Source organism: Alligator mississippiensis, chromosome 12 (genome assembly GCF_030867095.1).
Source record: "Alligator mississippiensis isolate rAllMis1 chromosome 12, rAllMis1, whole genome shotgun sequence".
In the NCBI taxonomy this organism is placed as follows: domain Eukaryota; kingdom Metazoa; phylum Chordata; order Crocodylia; family Alligatoridae; genus Alligator; species Alligator mississippiensis.
Window position 1 is genome coordinate 24804966 of NC_081835.1, and position 25860 is coordinate 24830825.

The following is a 25860-nucleotide window of genomic DNA, read 5'->3' on the forward strand; positions in this document are numbered from 1 at the left end:
TTTAGAAGTCCAAACCTAGGGCTGCTTTAGAAAATTTTAACATTTAATTACAAACCTCACCGGACATTGCTTGTATTTAGCGAGGCTAATGTCATAGGAAGCAATGCTTGAGGCAGCAGTAAGAATTCATGCTTTTTAAATGTAGTACATTCAAGGTGGGAGCTAGGCACTATATTACCAGAAGCAGCTTAAAAATCCTGTGCTTAGAACCTGATTTTGCAAGAAGTGTTTCAGATGTGCCCAATGGTCCAACTATACAGAGCTTGTTGTAGAACTGGCACTTGGTTCGGAAAGGTAATAGCACTGTTGGAGAGCACTGCACCTGTCTGGTAAATATCCTTTAAGCTGATTTTTGTACTAAGGAAAGCTTTAAAGAATGAAAACATTTGAACTCAGTCATTTGTCCTTCATGTATTTTTTTTTTCACTTTTTCCTTATTGTTCTTGCCATTTTTCCCTAAATGTATTTTGGCCAAATTCTGCTCTGATAGATAGTAAGTCCCAAATTAATGGAGTTAATATCAGTCATATTTTATCATAGAAAATTAGGGTTGGAAGGGATCTCAGGAGCTCATCTAGTCCATCAATAAGAGCAGAATAGGGCTCCATGGTATTAAAACAAAGGCTGTCTCTGTTATGGCATTTATCCCCATGCCGCTTGATTCCCCACTTAAGTTATTTTGCTAAATCTGTATTAACACAATCACTTCCATGCAACAGATTATGATGTAATAAACATGACATTTTAATGTTTCCGCTGAATCAAATACGAGAACCTGAGCCATGAGTCAGAAACACATCATTCCACCCAAATATCTTCTATAATTAGAAATGAATGAAAAGGTAATAGGATTATTAGAAAGATCAATTGCTTTCTTTAAATAATATTGCTCTATTTTTTGAGTTTTCTAATTTTGGAAATCCTTCTTATATTCCCTTTGGGATAAGCATCAGTGAGCCATATTAACATCAAGAGAAGTCATTCATCTGCATGAGGGTCAGAAAAAAATGAAAGTGCTTATGAGCTGTGACATACATTTACCTGCATATAAACTACATTTGAGCTATCTACATTTAAGTTCCCTGGGATTTTGCTTTCAATAATGTAACTTTATTTTCTAGTTCATTTGCATTTTAACATGTAATTTAATTTATATTAAACTTCTAAAAATGAAATATGTTCCCCTGTCTGCTTAGTGAATTGTGTAAGAAGATCATACACTGAATGATTTCACAATCCCTTACTGAACTTGAAATAGGATATTATACATCTTGAAGCACACTTTATCTGCATAACCAGATAACAGAAATCAACTTTAGCCTGTCACATTTATTCTTTTCTCTAGAGCAAGAAGGTTAAATAAACTGAAAAAATAATACAGTAAAACAGATATTTTATTCTCCAACAGAATTACACAAAAAAGGGCTTACTGGGCACTCCTGATACGAGCCGGAGAGGTCGCAATACACGAAAGGCTCTTAGGGCTTTCACATCAAAGCCACCTGGTTTGCCACCTGAGTGGCTACCTCCTTCTGCTTCTTTGGTTAATTGTTCCAAAATTACACTAAATAATCTAGCAAATAAAAAGAAAAGAAAGGTCATTACCACCAATTTGCCATGTAATCAGAAAAATTAGGAAATTGCTGGAATTATGGATAATTCTGAAAAACTGTTCAGCTGTTGAAATGAAGTGAATATATGTATTAAAACATGTCAGTGATAGTTATGAAGTGCAAGAGCTTCTAATCCCTTCAGAGAGATGATCACACAGTATCCACTAAATTAATATTCTGTTAGGATACAGTCATTGCTATTTTTAAACAAATGAAGCCACTTTATCACTGATTTTTGTTCAAACATTTCAGCTGTGAGGTCTGCAGAATTAGTCTCTGTAGAACGTTAAATAGATAATTACAAGGAACTGTCATTTTTATATTTTGTGCAATATACGAACTCCAGCGACACTATGGTCCAGTATTCTAAACACAGGGAAAACAATCAGTAGTATCAGGCTTTTCATAAAGTCCAAACTATTTGTTTCTTACTCATAATAAACTCTGAGGGTAAAAATACTCCCAGATGAGTCACGTATTGTACTGCATTTCTTAGCTGCACAAACTGGTTGCTCTTTCACTAAAACAGTGATGGAAAAGGAGGTTTTCCAGTACCAATAACACTTCAAGCTGACAGTGGTGAAGGTCACAGGGGATGCCTATACATGTGCAGCGAGGCTGCTCCGACACACTATAATTACAGTATGTTGGAGCAGACTTGATTAATCGAGTCTGCTGAAGCGTGGTAATTAACACACTCCAGCAGCCCCCTGCATCTGGTGTATCAGCTTCCCCACATTAAAAATGGTGGTGGGGGTGCTTGAAATAAAGCTCATTGAATGAGCTTTAGTTCAAGTACCCCTGCCATTTTTAAGTGTAGGGATACTGATACATGAGATGCTGTGGCGTTTTAATTATAGCAGCTCTTGGAGCCACTCTAAGTAAAGCACCCCTCCCCCCCCACCCCCAGAGCATGTGTAAAAATGCCCTTAGGTATTCCCTCTACTCCTACAAAAACCCAGCTTAGGCCACCCTTTCCCATTCCCAGTCTGTTCCACCTTCTCACCAGTGTAGATCCTAACCACAAAGAGGGGGTGTGGCCTGTCCCAGGGAATGTAAAACCTTTTAGTAAATGAAAGAATGCAAGCATGTAATTCTGTAGGCTCTGGTTCATCAGCATAATTAAACACAGGACTAATTTGAAGTAACTGAGCAGTCTTGTTGGCTTCAAGGAACTACTCATTTTCTTAAAATTAAGCACAGACCTAAAATTGCTCAATCAAACCCAGGACATTTATGGAGGATGCAGCTTCCAGTCACTCACCACAGGAATAATTGGCAAAATTAGAGGTCCAAAGGGATAATAAGGTACTGTGCAAATCTCTGTACTCAGGACCTGATCTGGTCCTTTTCTCTCAAAGTTGTTGTTAAAGCCAATGGTAAGTTTTGCTCAAGAAAAGAAAGAAGTGAATAAGGAAATGGATTACTCTTAAGTGATCCATCCTCTGATTGAGTTCAATGGTAGTTGACTAAGTCAGGGAAGAATAAGAAGTGCAGAGCAAGGCCTACAACTATGTCAATATATATCAACCCTGCCAAACCACTGACTAAGCTATATAAAACTGGCAGGCCCCTGATTTCATTAAAAACAGGACATTTATTATTCTGTGCACTGTACCAAAGCCATATGGGATTTTAAAAAAACACTGCTTATTTATGTTAGAAAATTTCCTTTTGTATATGCACCTGCATTTCTTTTCCTATTGAAACATATTTTGGAACAGTGATGATTTTGTCTTTGGTGCCACTGAAATTTCTGCTGACAGTAAGAGCATTTCATTTAACATATCTAATGTTGGATGCCTGTAGCAGTTCCTTTGAAGATATTAAAATGTCTAATGAAGTTCTATAATGAATCAACTCCAAGAGAATCAGATCCAGAGGTGATTCCGTCTCCACAGAGGGTCAAATACCAAAATCAATTATTCACTGGGCTTTTGACTTCAGGGCACAAATTAATTATGTAACTGGCCCCATGCTTGCTTACTTGTTTATGTTCTGTCATTGATGATCTTAAAGTAAGCATGAAGAGCGTGCTTCATCCTCTATGAGTGATGGACCCACGTTATGCAGCACCTTCCTTTGCCCTGTTACAGTAGGTTAGACATACAACTACAATAACTGCACCTCATATAATAATCCTTCCCTTCTGGTTAGGTTCAGGGGCTTATATTTTAGGTCTTAGGATGAGATTTTAAGTATGGCGTGGGATACAGTTCAACTATCCAGTCTCAGTGATTTTCACCACTGATTAAGTGAAAATCTGACCCCCTCATTGCATGAGGTATCAGATAAAGATGTTACAAAATGTAGTGTCTTTTGTAACTTGTGTCTGCAGAGCTCCCAGCCTGTCCCTGTTTGCAGAATGGGAGGGGGGAAAGGGAGCATAAGGAGTTTAGTCTGGGGGGTGTTCAGCCCCACTGATGTGGGGGGAGGGCTCCAATTCACCCACCCCACCCTTCAGCACCAGCTGGGGAGCCCCAAGAATGAGCTCCCTTTGCTGCCTTACCCTCCTCCCATTCTGAAAACAGTGAGCACTGGCAGAGAGCCCTGGCAGTTGGTATAGGAACCTGGCTGCAGACTCCCAGCCCATTCCCCTTCCCCTGGAACCAACAGTGAACTTCTGTTTGGTCTGGAGTAAGGTTGTAACTCAGAGCGCTTTGCAAAAATCCTTCTGAGTTACAGCTGGGAGCTGCACTTCTGTCTGCACCAATTTAGCACAAAGCCATTTTACATAAGAGCTTGCTTTTCTCCTATTTTATCCACAGGCCAGAACCTGGCTGAATACCAGCAAAGCAGCACAATGGCAATCTTTTCAGTAATGTTGATTTTCTAAATATAATCTGAAGAGAAAACATCTGAAGAGAAACTGCAAATACTTTCACTCATATTCTACATAGATTTCTATGGACTTAAATAGGATCTTCAGTATTAAAAAATTCCCTTGTTTCAGTCTGATCACAACATTTGCATACTTAGAAGAAAGCAGAATATACACTTTAAGATTAACACCAGTGATGCCTGGAGGCAAGATCTTCCAAGTCAGCACATTAACACAAAGAAAATCAATACCAACAATGAGAATATTAAAACTGCTTACATGAAAAGGCAAATGGTACATGGTTCTTACACAAAGGGAGTCTCCCCACACCCCTGTTCTTCATGTAGGGGCTGAACAGAAGGGGAGTCACTGTACTTGAGGCAGTACAGGACATGCTCCCATCCCAGACCCCTAGAATTGCACAATGCAGCTCACAGTTCCTCCATTCTGAACTGAAATTCTTTCAGGGCTTGACCCCTCCCTCTAGTAGAGTTGATCCATTAGTTCTGCGTGAGTAAATGTTAGCAAACATAGTCCTTCAGTTCCCTCAAAACAAGTCATTCATGGATCTTTCTATAAAGACACTATATTTACAGGACAATGTTTTTAGAATGTTGTTTTTGCAAAGTATAAACTTACCCTACTATTACTATTACAAAATCCAGTAAATTCCATCCATTTCTAACGTATGCGTTGGGGTGTAATAATAATCCATATGCTATAATCTTCAAAAATGTTTCAATTGTAAAAATTATCAGGAAGGCATATTCTACTTTTTCCTGTGTAAAAAAAGGAAAAAATATCAGAACAAAAGACAAAGTAATTTAAGAGGTTAGTCTTTAATTAAACTTTAATTCAAATGACTGGATAATTCTATTGATCAGTATTAAGAAAAGACACTGACTCAAGAGAATGTCTCTCTTTGAATCTAAAAAGCCCTTCTGTGGCAGTTGACATAGTATTTAGCCTGTTGAATGAACTGATAATAATTAAATTTTAAAGTCAAAGGACCAAATTTAGGGTACAACCCTGCAAACCTTCACTGATTCCAATAAGACTAAATGCATGCATAGAGTTAAAGATATTTTGCAGGACTGGGCCCTTGCAATGCTGTTTAAAGAGAAATAACTTAGTTCCACTTGATTAATCTAAACTCAATTAGGATCTGCAAGGTCTAGTTACACCAGTCTACTAATGTTAAAACAGTGTGGTCACCTGCATGCTAAGAAGCTACATGGTGTATATTAAGGTAGATTCTGCCCAAGTTTAATTTGATACCTTTTACAATTTCTTTTTGTCTCCTCAGCACATTTACACCAACTTAGAATGCGTCTCAATGCATTTTTAAGCGTGTCTAATTTATTACCATTATTAAAGCTTACATTTAAAATACAATTAGAGCTATCACCTGAATTATTGTCATTTTATCATTGTTAATTGGGCATTTTTTATATTTGTCGCTTCCTCTTTCCCACATAAATCAAATATTAGTGTATTTGGGCTTGAGTACACTGTAAGATAGTGGTTTATCAAAATGGATCAACAACAACATTTGTTCTCTCCATGTTCTGAAATCCCTACTTCACGAAGTTGAATAAGCTTTTTGTTTACTTGTCAGTTCCCACACAAATAGGAGAGCCAAGAATACAAGACCTGCAGAGAATGATTCACATTTTTATACTGAATAAGGAACTCACTGGAGACAGTTCATTATAATCTTATACAACACTACCAAGCAGTTTAATTCTGAAAGGATAAGTATCATAAGCCTCTACTGTCATATATTAATGTATTAAAGACTATTAGCTATTTATTTACTCGGCATGCACAAAAATGAAAAGATAGCCCTTGCTCAAGCAATTTACAGCCAGAAGACAGACCTGGAAAGGACATGCAAAAGGAGGTCATCTTCATTCAGGGGGATTGGATTGCCCATCTAGTGGAAAAAGTGCCTGAGGCTGGATTTACTAAGGAATTTTCTGAGATGTCCTTGAATTGTTCTCCTGAAGTTGATCTGTCAGGAAAATAGGGATTATTCCTCCTCCCAGCAGAATGAGAAGGGGGGTTTTCCTCCCACTTCTTAAAGGCACTGGACACAGGAGCTCTGGCAGGATGGCTCCAGCTTCTGCAGCATCAGCGCTTCCTCTGCTGGTAGATGCTTCAGGTACACAATGGAACTTTACTTAAAGAGTGCTTTTGCATCTTGCACTGCCTTTATGTTAGTGTGCCTACTGGGGAGAAAGTGTCTGAAGAAAATTAGGGCCTTGTTATACTTTGCACTTTGAGCTGTTCAAATGTTGATCAGTGTTAGTGCTTCCTCAAATTTGGAGCAGTCACACACATCTTAAGCCTAAAAACCAAGGCTATGCGAAGCTTCAGTTCCTGATTCAATTCATCAGAGATTCAGCCCAATTCAGTGGCTAAATCTCTGAATCTGAATCGAATCAGGAGACCCTTTAATCTCTCCAAATAGAATCAGAACCCTCCAAATTGATTTGGAAAGATTCGGAAAGATTTGGAGAGTAATCCAACATAGCACAGCTTTAAATGTTTTTTCTACATACCTCAAGGTGCCAGGTGGCTCATGAATGCTGAGATGGTGGGGTGGATGGAGCATCCCACAGAAGCAGAGGGGGCTCCCCAGTGCGCTTGGCAGCAAACCCAGAAGTGGAGCAGAAGTATTTCTGGTCCACTTCTGGGTCCACTGGGGAGCACACAGGGTCCCCCACCCCATAAGCCCTTTGGCTTGGTGACTGGTGCCTCCTGGGTCTGGGGGGGCAGCCAATCGCCAAGCTGGGAGGATGCGGGGGCAGGCCCCCAGCACGCTCCCCAACAGACCCAGAAGTGGACCGGAAGTAGGTCCGGTCCACTTCTGGGTTCACCGCTGAGCACACGGGCAATGAACTCTAGCACAAGGCAATAAACTCTGGCACAGTTTGTGCAGAGCTTATTTCTCCTGGAGGCACCTTTTACACATGCACCCAGGACTGCTGCACATTGAGCCGGGGTGGTGCAGCCCTGGCTGGCAGGGGGCCCTAGGGGTCAGCCTGCCAGTCCAGAGCTGCTCCCCCCAAGCTCAGCATACTGTAGTGGGGCTGGCTGGGTACTCCAGTGTGGAGCTAGTCAGCACGCAGCCCCCACACTGTAGCAGCCTTGTGACCCTGCCAACCCCAGTCACCACCTACATGTGCATTACGGCAGAGTAAATAACTCTGCCTTAAGATAGTACTTAGGATAGTACAGTGGAGTTAATTAGTTCACGCTGACCTAACAGAGGCACACACGTAGATGGTGATGCTTTACTGCAGAGCTAATTAGTCAACTGCAGTCAGGTGTCTCATGTAGATGTACCCAGTCTCATGTTTTAATTTGGGATTGGGCTTTGGGAGTGCTGGTCATGCTTCCTGGGGTGAGTGGAAGGTGGGAGCAGTGAAGGAAGATGCTTTTCGGGGAGCTACTCTCTCTGCCTTGGGAAGGAAGACCTAGCTCATGGTGACCCAATCTAGCCTCCTACCTCGTTTCCCCTCATGCTCCCTACAGCCCACTACTGGACCCATCCATACCCTGCAACCTCGCTAGCTGACATGTACTCTGCAGACTGTTTGCACAGGGTTGCACCCCTGGAGACAGGAAGGTCACACCCCTGAGGGTGGGAGGGTGTATTGGCTTGGTGCCAGAACCCCCTTCCCCTTCTGGGCAGTAGTTTGGGGGAAAGGGCTTTGTCCACACAAAACAGGAGGAGGGGAAGAGACACCGCATCTGGGATGCTGGAGGACTACAACTTGGGTGATTCCTCTGTGGGGAGGCCACACATTAATGGAACATAAGATGGGTAACACAGATTGGAGAGAATCCTGCCCTGGAATGAAATAACTTTAAGCTGCCCTAAAGTGTGCTTAAAACTAGTTTCAGGTGTTAATGTATGGATAATCCAGCGGTTAAAAGCTCCAGAAGCTACCTAAAATTAATGTGCAACAAAGGCCTTACAGGGCACTGAGGAAGAAGTAGTACTATAGAAAGACTCTGAATGGTTTTGCATAGAAGGTGACATGTAGGAAGGTCCAAAGACTCAGTGTTATAGGTTATGAGTACTCCTGAGAAATACTCTATAGAAATGTTGAAAATAAAGGCAAGCCTCAATGTTTATACAGTCTACAAGAACAGCTATTTCCATCTCACTATTGATAAGCAAGACTCTGACTTGAACACAAAAAGATAAATGGTGTAAGACAACATAAAGAAGGCAAAATATATTATGGTTGGCATTTGCTACAGGCAACATACATAGTTGCCAGAGTATTAAGAGAGAAGTTTAAACAATAAGAGATGGGAAGTTTTGTCTGTGACAATTTGAATAGCATTTTTTGGGGATAGGAAGAGAAGACATAGCACTTCCAAAGATTTCCTGGGTCATCAAGCATGCCCCTGCATGACCCACCCCCACCCCGCCACCGTTGATTGGCAGAGGGGCCCCACCACTCCCTCCAGTTTGAGCTGGGCTCCAGAGTGAGATGCATGGGCAGAATCCCATTGCACCTCCATGAGCTCCACGACCCCCAAAACCACCAGCAGGACCATGGCAGACCCCAACCTTTACCCCGAGCGCAGCTGGGAGGTAAGTGGGGCCTGCAGTGGGTGGAAGCTAGTCAGCTGCAGGGCAGTAGAGAGGAGCTGAGGAGGGTCATGCCCCCACCCCCAGCTCCTATTTGGCCCAGCCCCCCCAGGGAGCTACACAACCGGTGCCGCCCAGCCCATGAGACAAGGGAAGAGGGGGTACTCACCTGTTCCCTTCTCTGGTGGGGCAGGGTCCCCCAGCCCCCGAGAGCAGTGCAACACCAGCAGCGGCCCCTTCTGCACATGCACAGAGTTTAAAAAGGGCCCGCCAATGGCAGAAGCTGCAGTTTGGGCCTGGCTATGGAGTGAGAAACACAGATGCAAGCCTGTTGCACCCCTGTGAGCCCTGGGACCCCCAGAACCCCCATTGGCGGTCCCTCAAAGTCAAGGATGACATCCTTCAGGTGACTGAAGAGACCAATTCTGGATGCACACATTCTTTGGCAATGAGAGCGTGTTGTTGCACAGGGGAGTGGGATTCGCAGCCCCAGGTTGGTCCCCTTCTCCTTCCTCTGCCGCTGCCGTTCTGCCTCAGTATTGAGTCGTTGGGCCTCAAAGTGGCACATGCTTTGGTGGACAAGGTGGTGCCATGCCAAACAGTCAGCAGCTTGCTCCTCCCAGCCACTGGTGTCAATGCCTCCATGCTTGAGGGCGACCTTGAGCGTGTCTTTGTACCATGAGGTCTGCTGCCTCCCAGGGACCCGTATCCAGGATGTAGCTGAGAGGATCCTGAAACTTATCCAGCCCTCCAACCATTACTCCATGCTCCTTATTCATGTGGAGCAATCCCAGCCGGGTCATGAATCCTGGAGTCCCAGACAGGACTCTGGGAGCAGGGCTCAGAAGGTCTGGGGCACAGGTGGTTTTCTCCTCGATCCTTCCAGTTACAGGTCATGGGCATAGGAAGGTGAGAAGAATTCAATAAGTAAACAGAAGACTGTGGTGCTGGTGCCATTGTGAAGGCTTCGGATTCTATGACCGCAGCCTGCACTTCAAAGAGAGTGGCAGCAAGTTATTGGGAAGGGACAGCCTCCACCTCACTCGCATGGGGAAGACGCTCTTCTCAGCTGGAATGACTTACCTGCTTGACTGGGCTTTAAATTAAGTTTGCCAGGGGATGGGCAGATAATCAGTGGTGCAAGCTCACCAAGCATCAGCCATCAAGTCAGTAGGTCAGGCTGTATAAAGGAACACAGTCCTACCTCACCCTAGAAGATGGGGTCTTCTAGGAGGGCAGGGAAGCCTAGGGCCTCCAATGGCAGGCTTACTTGCCTATATACAAATGCCAGGAGCCAAGGCAACAAAAAGGAGGAGCCGGTCTTTCTGCTAAACAGAAACGACTACGATCTCACAGGAATAACGGAGACCTGGTGGGACTCCACCTGTGACTGGACCACAGCTATAGATGGCTATACCCTGTACAGGAGAGATTGTGTTGTAAGAAAGTGCATAGAAGTAGCTCTCTTCTCCACCTGTTCCAATATTAATTCATTTTTCTTGAAGATTGGTGACCAGATATGTACACAATAATCCAGATGTAGTCTCACAAATATTGCTTTACATAATAAAGTAGTTACCTATATAGTTAGTAACTAGCAGTCATTGCCTGTCAAGATATTTTTTTTCCAACAAGATGTAGCCAGTGAAATAATAGTTCTCCTCCAATTACATTCTGTAGTCTGATGATCAAGGAGGGAAGAGCTCTCTGCCATCATCTGCTGGAAAATCAGGTTTCATTTGTATGATTAACTGCCAGTGAGACATATTGGTTGTTTTGATTTGTTTTGCATGCAAAGTAGCAAAATGTAATCTTTGTGAGCTGAAAGGGCCATAGAACCATATTTAATATCGACAATGGGGAGGATTCTCCATAACTAAACCTCAGTTGAAAGATTGATTGACCTTAATTATCTTTGATAGAATGAAGAAAGACAGGTACCCTCTATAGTTTTAAAAAAATTAACAAGTTAACAGAGTATAGTAATAAAACTAATAGAGTTTAATAATAAAACCGGATGCTTCTACACAAGGCATTTACTGAGGAGCTGACTAATTAGCTCTGAACTAAACATCTCAGTGTCCGCACATGCACCCCTTTTAGGGCACAGGAAACTAATAAACACCACAATAGGGTAGTACTTTAAATACTTTAAATGCTGCAGAGGTTTTTTTTGCTCAGGAGCACACATGTAGACATTGACCTGGTTGGCTGGAGCATGAGGGCACTTCAGTGTGGGGGCTACCTGCTGGCTAGCCTTGTGCTGAAGCACCCCCGTGCCCCAGCCAGCCTCTCTGCAGCATACTGAGCTGGGTAAGAGCAGCCCCAGGCTGGCAGGTTGACCCCTTCCCACCTCCAGCACACCAGCTGAGGCTGCTTCAACCTGGCTCAGCATGCTGCGGGGTCTGGGCACATGTAAATGGCATGCCCAGGAGCTTCCTGGGAGCAATAAACTCCAGTGCAATAAGCTCCAGAGTTTGTTGCTGTGCACTAATGGCACCCCCTGAGTAAATACCACTCAGAGACCCCCTTTTGCTTCAAAGAGCTGAAATCCACATAGCTGGATTAGGTAGCAATGCCTGAGGATTGACTAACTGTTGAAGAAGCAGAGGAGTGGAGAGAAGCAGAAGAAATAACACTGACATAAAACCCATGTCAGAGACCAGGCAGCACTTATGTATGGACTACACATGGATCTATCTGAGTGCTCCCCCAAATACTTGAAGTTTGCTGACCACTGACCAAAAACTATGAGTAGGGTGCAGCAAAGAAGGAAGGAAGAAAAACAACATGTGAGAAACATCGTAGGAATGGGGAGGTTTTTTTATTATTCCTGTAAACACACTACTGATATCCTGCTATCTTCTCTCAATTTGATGCTGTCCTCTTTGTTCCCCTGAAAACATTTTCTCTTGTTTTATACACAGATCAAGTGCTTGCAGTAGGGGGTGCTTGCAGTTTATACACCCCCTACTGCAAGCACTTAAACTGTGTCCCTGCAGCCCCCACTCTAATCACAGCTCTGCCTCCTCCCTCCGGTAAGCTGTGAGCTACAGCCTGGCTTGGGGCAGGGGTGGGGCGGGGAAACGAGGTCTTTCTCCCCACAATTGCCCCAGCCCTGTGGCATGTCACAGCCCAGTGGGGGGATGGGGGGGCAGCATGGGGAAGGGGTCTGGGGCCTCTCTTCACACAGAAGCTCTAGCCCCATGATGTATGGCTGCCCAGCCATGGGGCTTTGGGGAAAAGCAGTCTGGGTTCTGTGTCCCCACAGCAGCTCTGGCCCTGCAGTGTGGCACTGCCTGGCAAGGGGGGCAGCAGGAACATAGAGTGCGCCATAAGTGGAAGGAGAAAAAATTGGGGGGGGGGGTCTGAGCATGTGTGCACATGCGTGCACACTCCCCTCACCCCCAGGCAGGAAAGTCTGCAGGGGAAGGGGCAGGGGGAGGGGAAAAGGCTGAGGCGGGATGGGAGGAAAGTCGGGCTGGGGTTGAGACTGGGCAGGGATCAGGAAGGAGCCGAGCCAAGCCAAGCTAGGCCCAGGATTGGGGCCAGGGCCTGCTGCGCCAATCCATTCCCACGCGCCCAGGGTTGTTGCCTGGCACTAACCCCGCCCTCCCCCATCAATCCACCACCCTGCAGCCTTGCACTGGCCCAGCTATCTCCCCACACCAGCCCTGGCCCCGCACCACCCAGGGGGGCATGGAGCCAGGGTCTAGAGTGGGGTCAGCCTCAGCTGCACCACCAGGCCAGAGGGTATGGAGCCCCCAGGACACTCGTGCCCACCCCACTCTGCTCTGAATCATCCCCAGGAAGAGCCCGGTGCAACCTTGGCCCCAGCCCCAGTCTGCAGTGGCAGCCTGCCCTCCCCATGCATATCCAGGGGCACATGCCCCCCCATGCCTCCTAGGGTGCACATAGCAGCAGGAGCCATGCCCCCAGATGGGGGGATGTGTTGAGAGATATAAAGGCTATAAATGTATGGCTTGCAGAGGGGAGCTAAGCACTGCTTCCCATTGACTGAAGTTGAGACCACTGGTGAAGGTGACTGCCAAGGCCTGACGAATGTACAGAATATCAGGTTCAGAGTTCTGAGTTTGTCTTACAATAGTTGTTGCCTTCAATACCCTGCCCCACCAGCTGTGCAGCACCTGCCCCTCCCCTAGCCCCAGCCCCACTCCCTCCCCACCCCTGCTGCAGCCTCCGGAAGCCCTCACCTGGGCTGCCTTTTAGCCCTACCACGGCCCCATGTTTGGGGGAGCTAAGACCCATTAGGCCCCCCCCTTCCGCCGCCCATGGTCCAGACCCTTTTCCCCTGCAACCTCTCTGCCTGGGCAGTGGCACACCATAGCACTGGAGCTGCTGTGGGGAGAGAGACCTTGGACCCCTTCCCCATGGGCCCCCTGCACTGCTGCCTGGCCTGGGGGCTGCAGGGGAAGGGGTCAGGTGTCTCTCCCCCACCACTGCTGACAGTCACCAGCTGGTTGGGGGGGCTATGGAGAGGAGCCATTTTGGCAGCCTCCTGGGAGGCATTCTAGAGCACTCCCAGTGGCCAGTGCACACAGGCTCCAAGTGCCACCCTGCTCCCCCAAACAGCCAACATCTGTTCAATTCGCTAATGCTCTACCTCATAGCACTTTAAGTAAAGTGTGATAGTTAGAGCACTTCTGCTAGTGGCTCTCTTTTCTCCTATGGGAAGCATTTAGACCACTTATCTCTTTTTAATAAGTTATTTATCTGTTGCTGTTTCATTTTTTTTCTTTTTTTAAAGAAAGCCCATCTCTGCGTATCTTCAAAATGGAGTGGGAATGTGATGATTTTTAGAAACTGGATAAATGCAAGTTTCTTTGGTTGTTGTGTTATGTTCACTAAAGCTCTGGAGGTGTTGAGAGATATAAAGGCTATAAATGTATGGCTTGCAAAGGGGAGCTAAGCCAGGGGTGGGCGATTATTTCGGGTGGAGGGCCACTTACTGAGTTTTGGCAAGCCATTGAGGGCCACATGACAGGCAGCCTGGGGCAGATAAATATTAATTTTCTTAATTGGGGGGGGGGGGGAGCACGGACCAGACAGAATGGCCTAATGAAGAGAGCCACATCTGGTCCCCGGGCCACATTTTGCCCACCCCTGAGCTAAGCACTGCTTCCACATTGACTGAAGTTGAGACCGCTGATGAAGGCGACTGCCAAGGCCTGATGAATGTGCAGAATATCAGGTTCACAGTTCTGAGTTTGTCTTGCAATAGTTGTTGGCTTCAAAAGTACTAAATGTTCTATAAACAAAGCAGCTCCCCTCTTATATTATGTATTGAAATGGAGTTGCCTAGTTAAATAATTCCTTTTCCCTGCCTGGAGTAAAGGGGGTTGGAGCTGATAAAAACTGGGGGAGGTGAAGAGAATGAGGAGTGTTGCTTCAGCTGTATCATCCTCCCTTTGGCCCCACAATTCCTTGTGCAGGTTCTCACTTCTCAGGGACAATGGTGGCACAAAACAGCATGGCCACTAGAATGCTTAGTGGCCTTCTACTCTATTACCAGTGAATCCTCCATCAGTATTACTGACTCAGTTGTACATTTCTATCTGTTTCACGTATCCACTATGGGGCAGATACTCTTGTGGGGCAAACTGTAGGACCAGTGTGCATATGTGCTTTACAACAGAGACAGGAAGGTGGAAGGAATCTTCCACCAGACTACAGAAAACCCCTGCTTTTTTCTCACAGCCAGATCCATCCCCCACCACCACAGGAACGAGTCTGGTTATGTAGGGAAAAAACGGGCTTTGGAACCTTGACTTTCCTGCTAATAGAGAGGCATCTCAAGATTCCCTGGGATGCCTCTCTGTAAGCAGGAAAAGCAAGCAGGTGCTCCAGGGTCTTGAGGGGCCGTCAATCACTCAAGACACCTGCCTGGGTGGCTAGAGACTGCAAGGAGCTCAGGTTGCCCATACTCTCCCACCCTAGAGCTAGCAGATGTCCTTCTTAATAAAGTGACAGAGTCTACCACTACCTTTTGTCATGCCACAGATTTTCCTTTGATGTGGCACAACAAAGGGTAGCAACATGTATATGCTTGCAATTTGCACCCCCATAAAAATATTTATGGGGGCACAAATGAGACATCAGGCAAAAACCAATGAGACTGTACTGACTGTATGCTAGCTGAAGATAGCGGGAATGTGAGACATTGTAGCCACTCCCCTTCTTTGCCCTAGAAAACCTTGGGGATTAGGATGAGCAAAGGGGAGAACGGGCTTGTTATGTTGCTCCTATGACAGCTAAGGAGTCTTGCCCACCAGGAAAATCTCCAGCAGAAGGTATATGGGTAGTTTCTGCTTCCACTTGTGCAAACTGACATTTTGAGCCCTGCACTAAGGTGCCTGAGATGGCAGCAGAATAAGACCTAGCTTAATTCATGATGGATGTACCAGACATTGTAAAAAGTACTGTAACAGAAAGCATTTTAGTTTAATACCAAATCCATCAAGGGTTAACTTTGAGCGCAATCCACCATTTTTAAAGTGCTTAAAGACCTTCAAAATGTCTGTTAAGTTATGGCTTTAGAGCACTTTCTGCACACTTAAAGCATAATAGGTATGACGTCTGTACCTAGGCCTATATAAAATTATCCTTTTGATAATTTGCTTTTGATCTTGCTTGTATGACAAAATAATACCTGCACTATGAGACATGTGCATTTTAGAAATGTGAAAATAAATACAAAATCAATGAATGGACAACCTGTAGACCATCAGAAACCCTTAAAAAGAGAAACTAGGTTCAACAAGAATTGAAAGGAGTTTTTTGGTCTATCTTTGCATCTACCATCACAAATGTAGGAGAAAAAAATTGATCCCTGTGATCAAAGAGCCCTGTGATAGATGAAAGTGACATTAGAAGAAGATGGCTGCAATACCACTAACTACAACAATTGCTGGGCCTAATGCTATGTTTTTTACTCAAAGAAAAGTTCTATTGACTTTGTTTAGAGTTTGCTTGTAAAAGAAATCCAAGGAAGAAGACAGATATTGGCTGCATGGATTTTGATCTACCTGAAGCCCTAGAACAGGCAGTAGTACCATGTGGCCCATATAGAGTTTGTCCAAAAAATCTGTAAAGGAACATTTTAACAGCGGCCATCCTTGACAGAGCCATCTGATCAACGGGGCTAGAGCCACTAACAGTTCAACTGGACTGACAAACCAAAGGAGCAGCTCTGTGATATCCCCTTTTTGTAACTTTTTTATACGTAATGCATATTACAGAATCAAAGAAGTTAGGGTTGGAAGGGACCTCAGTAGGTCATCTAGTCCAGCGCCCTGTTCAAAGCAGGACCAGCCCCAACCTGATCATTCCAGCCAGGGCTTTGTTTAGGCAGGTCTTAAACAGCTCCAAGGCTGGAGATTCCACAACTTCCCTGGCTAACCTGTTCCAGTGTTTTACTACCCTCCTTGTGAGAATGTTTTTCCTAATATCTAACCTACACTTCCCTTGCTGCAACTTGAGATCATTGCTCCTTGTTCTGTTATCTACTACCACTGAAAACAGTCTAGATTCGTCTTCTTTGGAATCCCCCTTCAGGTGTTTGAAGGCTGTTATTAAATACAACCTCAGACTTCTCTTCTCCAGAATAAATAAACCCCATTCCCTCAGCCTCTCCTCAGAAGTCATGCCCCTCAGTTCCCATTTTTGTTGCTTTCCACTGGACTCATTCCCCAATTTGTCCACATCCTTTCTGTAGTGGAGGGCCCAAAACTGGACACATGACTCCAGATGTGGCCTCACCAGTGGCAAATAGAGGGGAATAATCATTTTCCTTGATCTGCTGGCAACAGTCCTACCAATGTAGCTCCTACCAATCTTAGCCTTCTTTGCAACAAGGGCACACTGTGGGCTCATACAGGTTTCCCTCTCTTTAAGAAGGTTCTGTATTGTGTGAATTCGCTCTTATGCGATGATCCTTTTTATACCAAAAATTTGTTATATGTGAGGTAAATTCACTCTTACACGATTGGTGTGGTGCAAGCCTGCAGCCAGCTGCTATGTGCAGTGCGTTGTGGGAGTGATGCACACCAAAATATAGTCTCCTGTGTGGATCTGTGCTCCTCGCTTGTTGTCTGTGACACGTGTTTCTGTAGGTGCCATCCCCATTATGGTAACATTCACCACCCCCTTGTGCTTGTGTGTACTGTCTGCTGTTAGGGAGTACCAGAACTTTCTTGTAAAAGTGACAGAAATGGGACTGGGGGTAAGTACAGTCGAGGGCTTGGAACATATCCCTATTTGTTACATTGTAAAGTAGGTTACCTTTATGCGAATTTGAGTTCTGTGCCATTTTCCAGGAACATATGTACAGCATAAAGCGAGGGAAACCTGTATTCAGTTTATTGCTCACTGTAACCACCTGGTCCTTTTCTGCAGAACTACTGCTTAGCCAGTCAGTCTCCAGCCTGTACCGGGGTTGTTCAGTCCTAAGTGCAACACTACTCCTTATTGAACCTCATGAGTTTTTTTTGGTCCAATCCCCCAATTCCAGGGTGGGCAATTATTTCAGGCGGAGGGCCACTTACTGAGTTTTGGGGAGCTGTCAGGGGCCAGATTGGTAGCCCCACCCCTTAACAGTTGTAACCCCCTCCCCCCCCGGTCGCCATATTGGAACTGGAAGTCCTGCCCCCAACCCCTGATCTTTGCCATCAGAAGTTCCTCCCTTTGCCCTGGAAGTGCTCCTTTTGGGATGAAGGATGCTGAAATGTTGAAACCAGAAAAAAAATCCAATTCATATACAAAAAAATAAAACATCTACTATAACTTATTTTAATTTTATTTAAAAATACTTTTGTATTGATTTATGTGTTTATGAATTATATCTAGAGGTGACTGCATAATAGCTCAAAATGCAGTCTTACTGTATGTTGTGTGTGGGTGGTAAGGGAATGTATGTGGCAGGGTGTGGTTGGGGAGTGGGTCTGTGTGTGTGGGGAGGGGTGTGGGTATGGCAGGTGGGATGGGAGAAAAAGAGAGAGACAGAACTGAGCTGCCAGCTCCATTGCATACAGCTCTTGCGGTCTGCATGTAAGCCTCATGTGATCCAGCCAGGCAGACCCTGTGCCCAGGCTCCATGCTTCTGCCACCCAACCCTGGATCCCTGCCGGTCCCCGGGCACCTGCACAGGGTCCACACCCAGCCACTGCCGCTGTTTCCCTGCTTTCCCTCCCACATGCTTGCCCACCACTTCCCCTGCCACCACTGCTCCCTGCAGTCCCTGACACTCCCCGTTGCCCCCACCACTCGCCACAGCCCCCACCGCTCCCCACAGCACTGCCATGGCCTGTGACGCTCCCTGAACTGCTACCACAGTCCCCACCATTCACCACTGCCTCTGACATGCCCCATGCCACTACCATGGCTCCCACCACTCTCCACGCCACTCCCCGCAGCTCCTGCTGCTCCCCGCTGCCGACACCGTCCGCCATGCTGCCACCATGGCCTCTGCCACTTTCCACACCGCTCCCCACAGCCCCTGCTGCCCCCCAAGGTGGTCCCTGTGGCCCCCCTGCCACTTTCCTCCAGCCCCCCCACCCACTTCTTCCTGCTCTGGCTTCAGCCTGGCCCGGCAAGCAGCACAGGGCACCCAGCTGCTAGGTGATTCACAGTGGTTTCCCCACCTGCCTCCATCTGATCTTATCTTACTTTCCACTCAGATGGAGGGAGGTGGGGAGCAGCTCCAGGGTTGCATGGTCAGAAGCCACAGAGGCTTCCGGTTGAGGGTTGGGGGTGGCAGAGCTGTGGGGTGATGGGGGCGGGGTGGAGCTGGGCTAGCCTTGCTGCTCAGCCACTGGGTTCTGCCACAGGCTCCCTGTTTCCCTGCTTTCCCTCCCACATGCTTGACAGGCAGCCAGGGGCAGAAAAAAATTAATTTTCTAAAATTTTTAGGGACCCCCATATTTTGCCCATGCCTGCTCCAATTTCAGAGGTCTCTCTGAATCCTAGCCCTACTCTCCAGTGAATCTACTATTCTCCCCAGCTTGTTGTCATCTACAAACTTGCTGAGGGTGTAATCTGTCCCAACTTCCAGGTTGCTGATGAAGATATTGAACAAAACAAGCCCCAGGACCAACCCCAGAGCACTTCACTTGATACCGACTATCAACTAGACATTGAGCCACTGATTACTATTACCCTTTGAGCCCAATGATCCAGCCAGTTTTCAATCCACCTTACAGTTCGTTCATCCAACCCATACTTCCTTAGCTTGCTTACAAGAATGTTGTGGAAGACGGTATCAAAAACCTTGCTATTGTTGATGATTGTTGATCTAAAGATAGCATTGCCTAAGGTCCCAATCATATTCATATTGAAGTTCTTGAGAATTAGGCCATTCATTTCAGCAACAGGAGCAGCTTCTGTCTCTCTGCTCTTTATCCAGTAAAGATGTTTAGCATTTTTGCCAGACTTACTTAATACCTTGAAAGATCAATAGCATTGTTCAACAGCTAGAGGATAAAAAGAATAGATTGTATTTTCCCATATTACTACAGCTAATGCCATACTGGGGATAAAATCTTTTAAATATGCATATTTCTCTAGCCTATGAACAGATTTTATAAAATAAAATGGAATTAGAGACCTCAGGATAGCAGTGTCGTGATGCAGTGTGGTGCCTGGGGCAAAGTGAAAGTTATTACTTCTTGTTGCCATCCAGATCATGATTATGAACATGCGGCTGCCAGCAGCAGCCCCTTTTTTCCCCCATGCCCATCAAGTCAGCAACTGAGTCCAACTGCTTCAGGAGGAGAAAGAGCAAAACTGAACAATATCTCAGAAGCTTAAATCAAAACAAAGCAACAACTGAACAGGGCTGATCAAAAAACAGGAGAGACTAATATGCTACACTTCAATATTAATTTATATTGACCATGTATAACAAAATAAAAGTTACCATTATACTTTTTTAACCTTTAAGGATTTCAGTGAAGCCATTAAAAATTCATTTTCTTAGTAAAGAAATATGTTTTATTTTTCCTTTTAAGTAAATCAGCTTAGCAGAAACTCAGTTGCTCAGGAAGAAATCTTTTTTACCAGCCAGATGGTGCACATTAGTCATCATTTATTATCTTTATATTTTCAAAATCTCCAAAGAAAATATGCAAAGCTACTGCTATATGTAGTGAAGTGATACACTGAAACTCGGCATTTAACTTAAGACATTTCACAAAAAATGTTTCAAAATAAAAACCCATTAGTTTGCAAAATCTTAACTTATTAACTTATTTACGTTACGTATTTAGGAGTCATCTCATATTAAATTCTCTGCTTCCAGGGCATCTAAGAACTGGATTATTTCTAAGGTAAGAAAAAAACTGCCTCTGCATTCATAGAGTGAAACAAAGAACCTTACCTGCCTATGTCCTTAGACCAACACAGCTACAGCCAACAACCCTGATTCATAGAGTGACATATTTTTACATGTAGGGCATTTGTATACGTGACAAAAAATTGGCCATTTTTGCAGTTTAACTGTGGCTTAATACAATTTAAATAAGTTTGCTACATTGCAAACTATGGCAGGGCACTGGTAGTACCTGCCACTTCAAGGACTGGACCAGGGAGGGGCAGGTGCCTGATGAGGGTGGTCATTTTAAGGCCCAGCTCCCTGAGCTGAGGGTAGTTCATGATCAGCCAGCAGAGGATGTCTTCAGCCAGGAGTGGATGTCATCTACATGGCTTGGGCCACAGTGTAGGGATAGAACAGAGCTGTGGATACCCCCTAAACATCGGGGTTCAAAATGGGCAGCCTCCCACCTAAGTAACATGCTAATACTATTGCATCAAGGTGTGGTAGGTGAGTGAGGTGAGCGGCTGGTCCATAGACAAGAGGCAGGCTGGTGCTAGCACTGGGCATGAAAGCTTTCCCGTCACACAAGCTAAACCACATTTGCATGTAGTTTAATTTGGAATGTTGCTATTTGCAATGTTGCAGCTTTAACAGATCGTTCCCCGCTTCCCCAGCCCCGCCAGCCATGGGAGAGGCGGGCTGAGGGCAGAAGCAGCAAGGGGCCTGATTCTTTTCTTTTTTTCCCTCATGGAACCTGCCTGTGTCTCCCGTGGCTGGGGGGCAAGTTACTGGTGGCCAAGTAACCCCCTGAGCTGTGGAGGGACCCAGTCCTTCTTTCTGTGGTGGTGGCATGCCCTGGGACCACCTGGGAGGGCTGCTAGCAGGCAGGTGCTGCCCCAGCTTGGGTTCAGGGAACAGTTGGATTGGGCTGGGTGCTGCCTGCGAGCTGAAGCAGCACCCACCCAGTAGCTGCTCACCTCAGTGGCCCTGCGGGGCACCGTTGCCATGGAAGGAAGGTCCGGGGTCCCCTGCAGCTCGGGGCCTACTGGCAGCTCACCCCCTGGCCATGGGAGAGGTGGGCAGGCTCCACAGGGGGGAAGGGAAAAAGAGGATCAGGCCCCTCACTGTTTTTTTGTTGTTGTTGTGTCCATCCCCACCCCCCTACCCCCCACCGAGAAGCCTGTCTGCATGAGCTGTCACCAGGCGGTGCACCCCCTGAGCTGCAGGGGAGGGGGTGGAGGGGCAGTCCTTTCCTCCATGGTGATGATGCCCCCCAGGGCTGCCCAAGCAGGGTACTAGCTGGGTGGATGCTGCCCCAGCTTGCAGGCAGCACTCGCTGGATCCAAATCTTCCCTGAGCCTGCGTGGGGAGCAGCACCCAGCAGGCTTCCAGCATGCAGGCTTGGGGAAGAGTTGGATCTAGCAGGTGCTGCCTAAGAGGTGGAGCACATCAGCATAGCTAGCGCCCTGCCCTGCCCTGCCCTGCCCACCCCCACCCCCACCCCCACCCCCAGCTGTGGAAGACGCAGGCAGGCTGTGCAGGTTGGGGAGGGGAGGAGAAAGGATCAGGCCCCTCACCGTAATCATGATGGAAGCCCTTAAATTGAAATGGTAGGGTTTTAATTGTCGCAATTAAAAACCACTGTTTCAATTTAGGGGACTAAGCCCTCGTCATGTATACAAGTGGCCTATGAATCAAAACTGGAATTGCTTATATGATGAAATGACTTATTTAAGTAGCTGCACTGTTCAACTTTTTTACATTGCAAAAGAAAAACAAGGAAGGGAAAACAGATGCTGTGGTGTGCTTGATCTTTATTTTAATAAATCAATCACATCCTAGCAAACAAGATCAGTGTCCTTCCAAGTACCTTGACAGTGTAAAAAGCCACTCACCTCTTGGACAAGAGAGACCATAGTTTAAATTTTACTTTGTTTAGAAAACATGAGATTTACTACAGAAGGCAAGATAATTGAATTTTGAAACAAAAAATGTATTAAATGTCATCTAGTATGTTTGATGTGAACTTTTCATTCCTCCCAAAACTGTTCAAAAAGTTTACCACAGTAATACTAAAAAAAAAGAAGGAAAGGGAAAATTTCATATTTGAAAATGTGGAACATTATTTTTTTACACACATAATGGACGAGAAAAATAATTCTCTCAAAAGCTGGTGACCAATGTAGAAAATTAAACTAAATTAATTCATATTTGTGCTTTATATGTTTCCTGAAAATAAAAGTGCATTGCAGCTTAGGATCACAGGAAAGTAGAATTGTAAGGAACCTCGTACAGTCATCTAGTCCAGGCCCCTGCTCGAGGCAGGATTATTTTTGACAACGGAGACCACAACTTCAAATTCCACTTTGTTTAAAAAAAAACAAACTATTCCAGCCAAGTATCTGTCAAACCATTCTTGAATACTTTCAAGGATAGAGATTCTACAACTTCTCTAAGTGGCCTGTTCCAAGCCCATCTCCATACCCGCTATAATCGCCTTCAGGTATTTGAAGACTGTTATCAAATTACCCCTCAGTCTTTTCTTCTCCAAACTAAATAATTCTAGTCTTTCAGTCTTTCTTCCTAAGTCTTACCTCCCAGGCCCCTAATCATTTTGTAGCTCTGCACTGTACTCTTTGCAAACTGTCCATGTCCTTCTTGAAGTGTGGGAACCAAAACTGGACACAGTACTCCAGGTGAGGCCAACACAGCTTTGTTTCTTTAAGGCTGCTTACAGACATTAAGGCTAGGGGCAAAAGTTACACATAAACTGGTTTAAGTGATCAGAAATTGCTTTAACCTGAAACAGAACAGAAGCTCAGTGCACCTAAACCAGTTTCAAAGTGGCCAAAAACAGTCTGAGATGAACCTGGTTGGATGTAGTATCATACTTAACTGATTGAGGTCAAAGCAGTTTATGGAACTTCTGTCCCAGACCCCTTCCTGGTTCAACTTAAATCACAGGCCCCAGCATGCTCTGTGGCCCAGAGCTGGGCTGGGCTGTTTGTTCCAGCCAAACAGGGTTGCCCCAACCCCTCTCCTCCCTAGCTGGAGCATTATTACTACTCTGGCTGGCTCAGAAGGGGGTGGGAGTGTGAAACCCTGCTCTGGAGTGCAGCTGGGTATGCCTCGCAGGGGGGCAGCAGCCCTTGCCAGGCATCCCCAGTCCCCCCCATCCCGCTTCGCTGCTCCAGCAGCAGGAGCGGCAGCATGGCCAGACCCCAGTAGCCTGAGGGGAAGAGGGGTGGGGTTTAATCCCCCCCATTGCAGGCCACAGCAGCACAGGCACTGACACAGCACTGGCTCTCTCCCACGCTAAAGATCCCCTCAGGCAGGGCCCATGCCACAGCACCTAGGGCAACTCCCTTGGAGAAGGCCACATCCCCGCCTCCTCTGCCCCCTACCTGTAGCTGGACCTGCCTTGGCATCAGATGTTGCTTGCCACTCCTCCAAGGGACTCGTCCCAGGAGCTGCAGTCCGGGCCCTGCCTGAGGGGATCTTCAGGACAGAACAGAGCCAGTACCATGGTGATGTCTGCACCACTCCCCACTTCCCCTCAGACTACCCGCATTGAGCTGTGGTGGCCCCGGGTGCATGAGCGAAGCCTGCCGGTGCCTGCACCATCCCCACCCTGCAATGGGGAGGATTAAAACCCCTCTTTCCCTCAGGTTACTGGGGTCGGGCCATGCTCCCGCTCCTGCCACTGGAGCAGCAAGTGGGTGAGCAGGGATGGGGGGATAGGGACCCCTCGCAGGGGCTGCTTTCCCCCACTTCCTCCTCCCCCTCCAGGCACATCCTGGCTGGGGTCCCTGCAGGCCAGGGTGGGGGTTTTAACCCCCTCCCCATCATACTCAGGCCTCCTGGGGCCTGGCCATGCCCCTCCCTCAGCACAGCTTCCCTGCAGCCCAGGGCTTTTTCTAGCACACCCCCCCAGCTTCTAGCCAGAGCTACTGCAGGCATGTGCCTGCATTTCCAGAATCAAAAGTAAATGTCTATTCACTTGCATATTGGTTCAATCTATGCAGATTGGTTCAATCTACCTGCAAAGATTGAATCAATTCAGGCTTGGGGTTTTTGAATGTCTGTCCCTAGCCATAACAAGCAAAAAACAGTACTTTACTTTAAACTCCACACACTGCCGCACCAAGCCCAGTGCATGCCCAGAAGAGGCAGAATGTTAGTTGAACCCAGCTTGCCCATGTCTGTATAAATCAAGCACTGTAGTGGGACTTTTTTGTCACTTTTATCTAATGGCTGACTGAATCAACTTTAGGTAAAAGTGCCAAAAAGCCCCGCTGAAGCACCTGCTCTATACAGATGCTTCAGAGCTGGGTCAAAGTAACATGCTGTTTCTTCCAGTAAAGCCTAAGAAGGTTCTTTTCTTTCTTTCTTTCTTTCTTTTTTTTTTGGGGGGGGGGGGGGCAGGATTGGATTTTTTTTTATTTTTTTTTTCTTAAGGTCTGCAAAGCAATCTAAATGTGTTAAATACTTTATTTTAAGGTAATCAATTATTCTTCCTCTTTCAATATCCTATCTACATGAATTCCACTCTTTGTGACTAGCAAAACAGATTTGTTTCCTTAGAGCTGAGCAGTAGGGTTCCTATTTAAACAATAACTTCAGGACTGCTCAGGGGAAGATCCCGGGGTGGTGTGGAGGTGCGATTGCACTCCACTTTGGCTGTGTAACACGTTCATAGTGAGCTCTCCTAGCTCACCCGCATGCCAGTGCAGCTCTTGATGGGGGCTCTGTATGTGCTGTGAGGTCTGTGCAAGCTCTGCCCAGAGTCCCTTCTTCTGTTCACTCTTCCTCTCCCTCCTTCCATCCCCTTGAATTCAACAGCAGAGGAAAGGAAAGGAGGAGCAGCAGTGATGCACGGCCCTGGCTCTCATGCAGCCTTGGAGACTCTGAGCTGTCATTGCTCATCTGATTTCCCCCTTTACCTGCAGCTGAACCATGGGGAGGTGTTTCGGGGGGGAGAGAGCAAAGAGCAACAGGCTCCAGCGCTGCTTGAAAGCAGAGACTCTGGCCAGACCCTGTGCTGGTGAGCCTAGTGATCCTATGCAGAGCTCCCAGAGCACACATCCAGGATCACAGCTACATCCCCTTCAGATGTCTGGCACATGTGCAATGAGCTCTTCACTGCACATGTGCTCCATCCTTGATGGGGGTGTGGCCACATTCCCTATTGCCACTGTCCTGGATCCACTCATGGGACTGCTTTAGCAAAAAGACATACAATCTGGAAGTCTGCAAAGAATAGTGTTCTGGAAGAGTGCAGACTAAGCTCAAAGTTATCACTTTGATTGTGGAGTTGAGAAAGAAACATTTGATATACCAGGTGGAAAACTCTGAGCTTGATGTTACGTATGCAGTATGCCATCGCATACAAGAAAGGTCTTTTCACCAGTTTGATAAGAAAAGGACTTCAATAGGACCATGGCCACGATGTCCACATGATGTTTACTGGGCAATACAATACTTT

General features: G+C 46.2%; 1 protein-coding gene across 1 annotated transcript in view; it reads right to left on the reverse strand.

The window, feature by feature from the left end:
* CACNA1D (calcium voltage-gated channel subunit alpha1 D) overlaps positions 1–25860 on the reverse strand; it is a 444991-nt gene that overhangs the window by 250246 nt on the left and 168885 nt on the right. The window contains exons 4-5 of the mRNA XM_059716031.1: positions 5074–5213; positions 1431–1573 (exon numbers count right to left, since the gene is read on the reverse strand). Coding sequence (XP_059572014.1) covers positions 1431–1573; positions 5074–5213 — 283 coding nt within the window. The remainder of the gene's footprint in view (positions 1–1430; positions 1574–5073; positions 5214–25860) is intronic.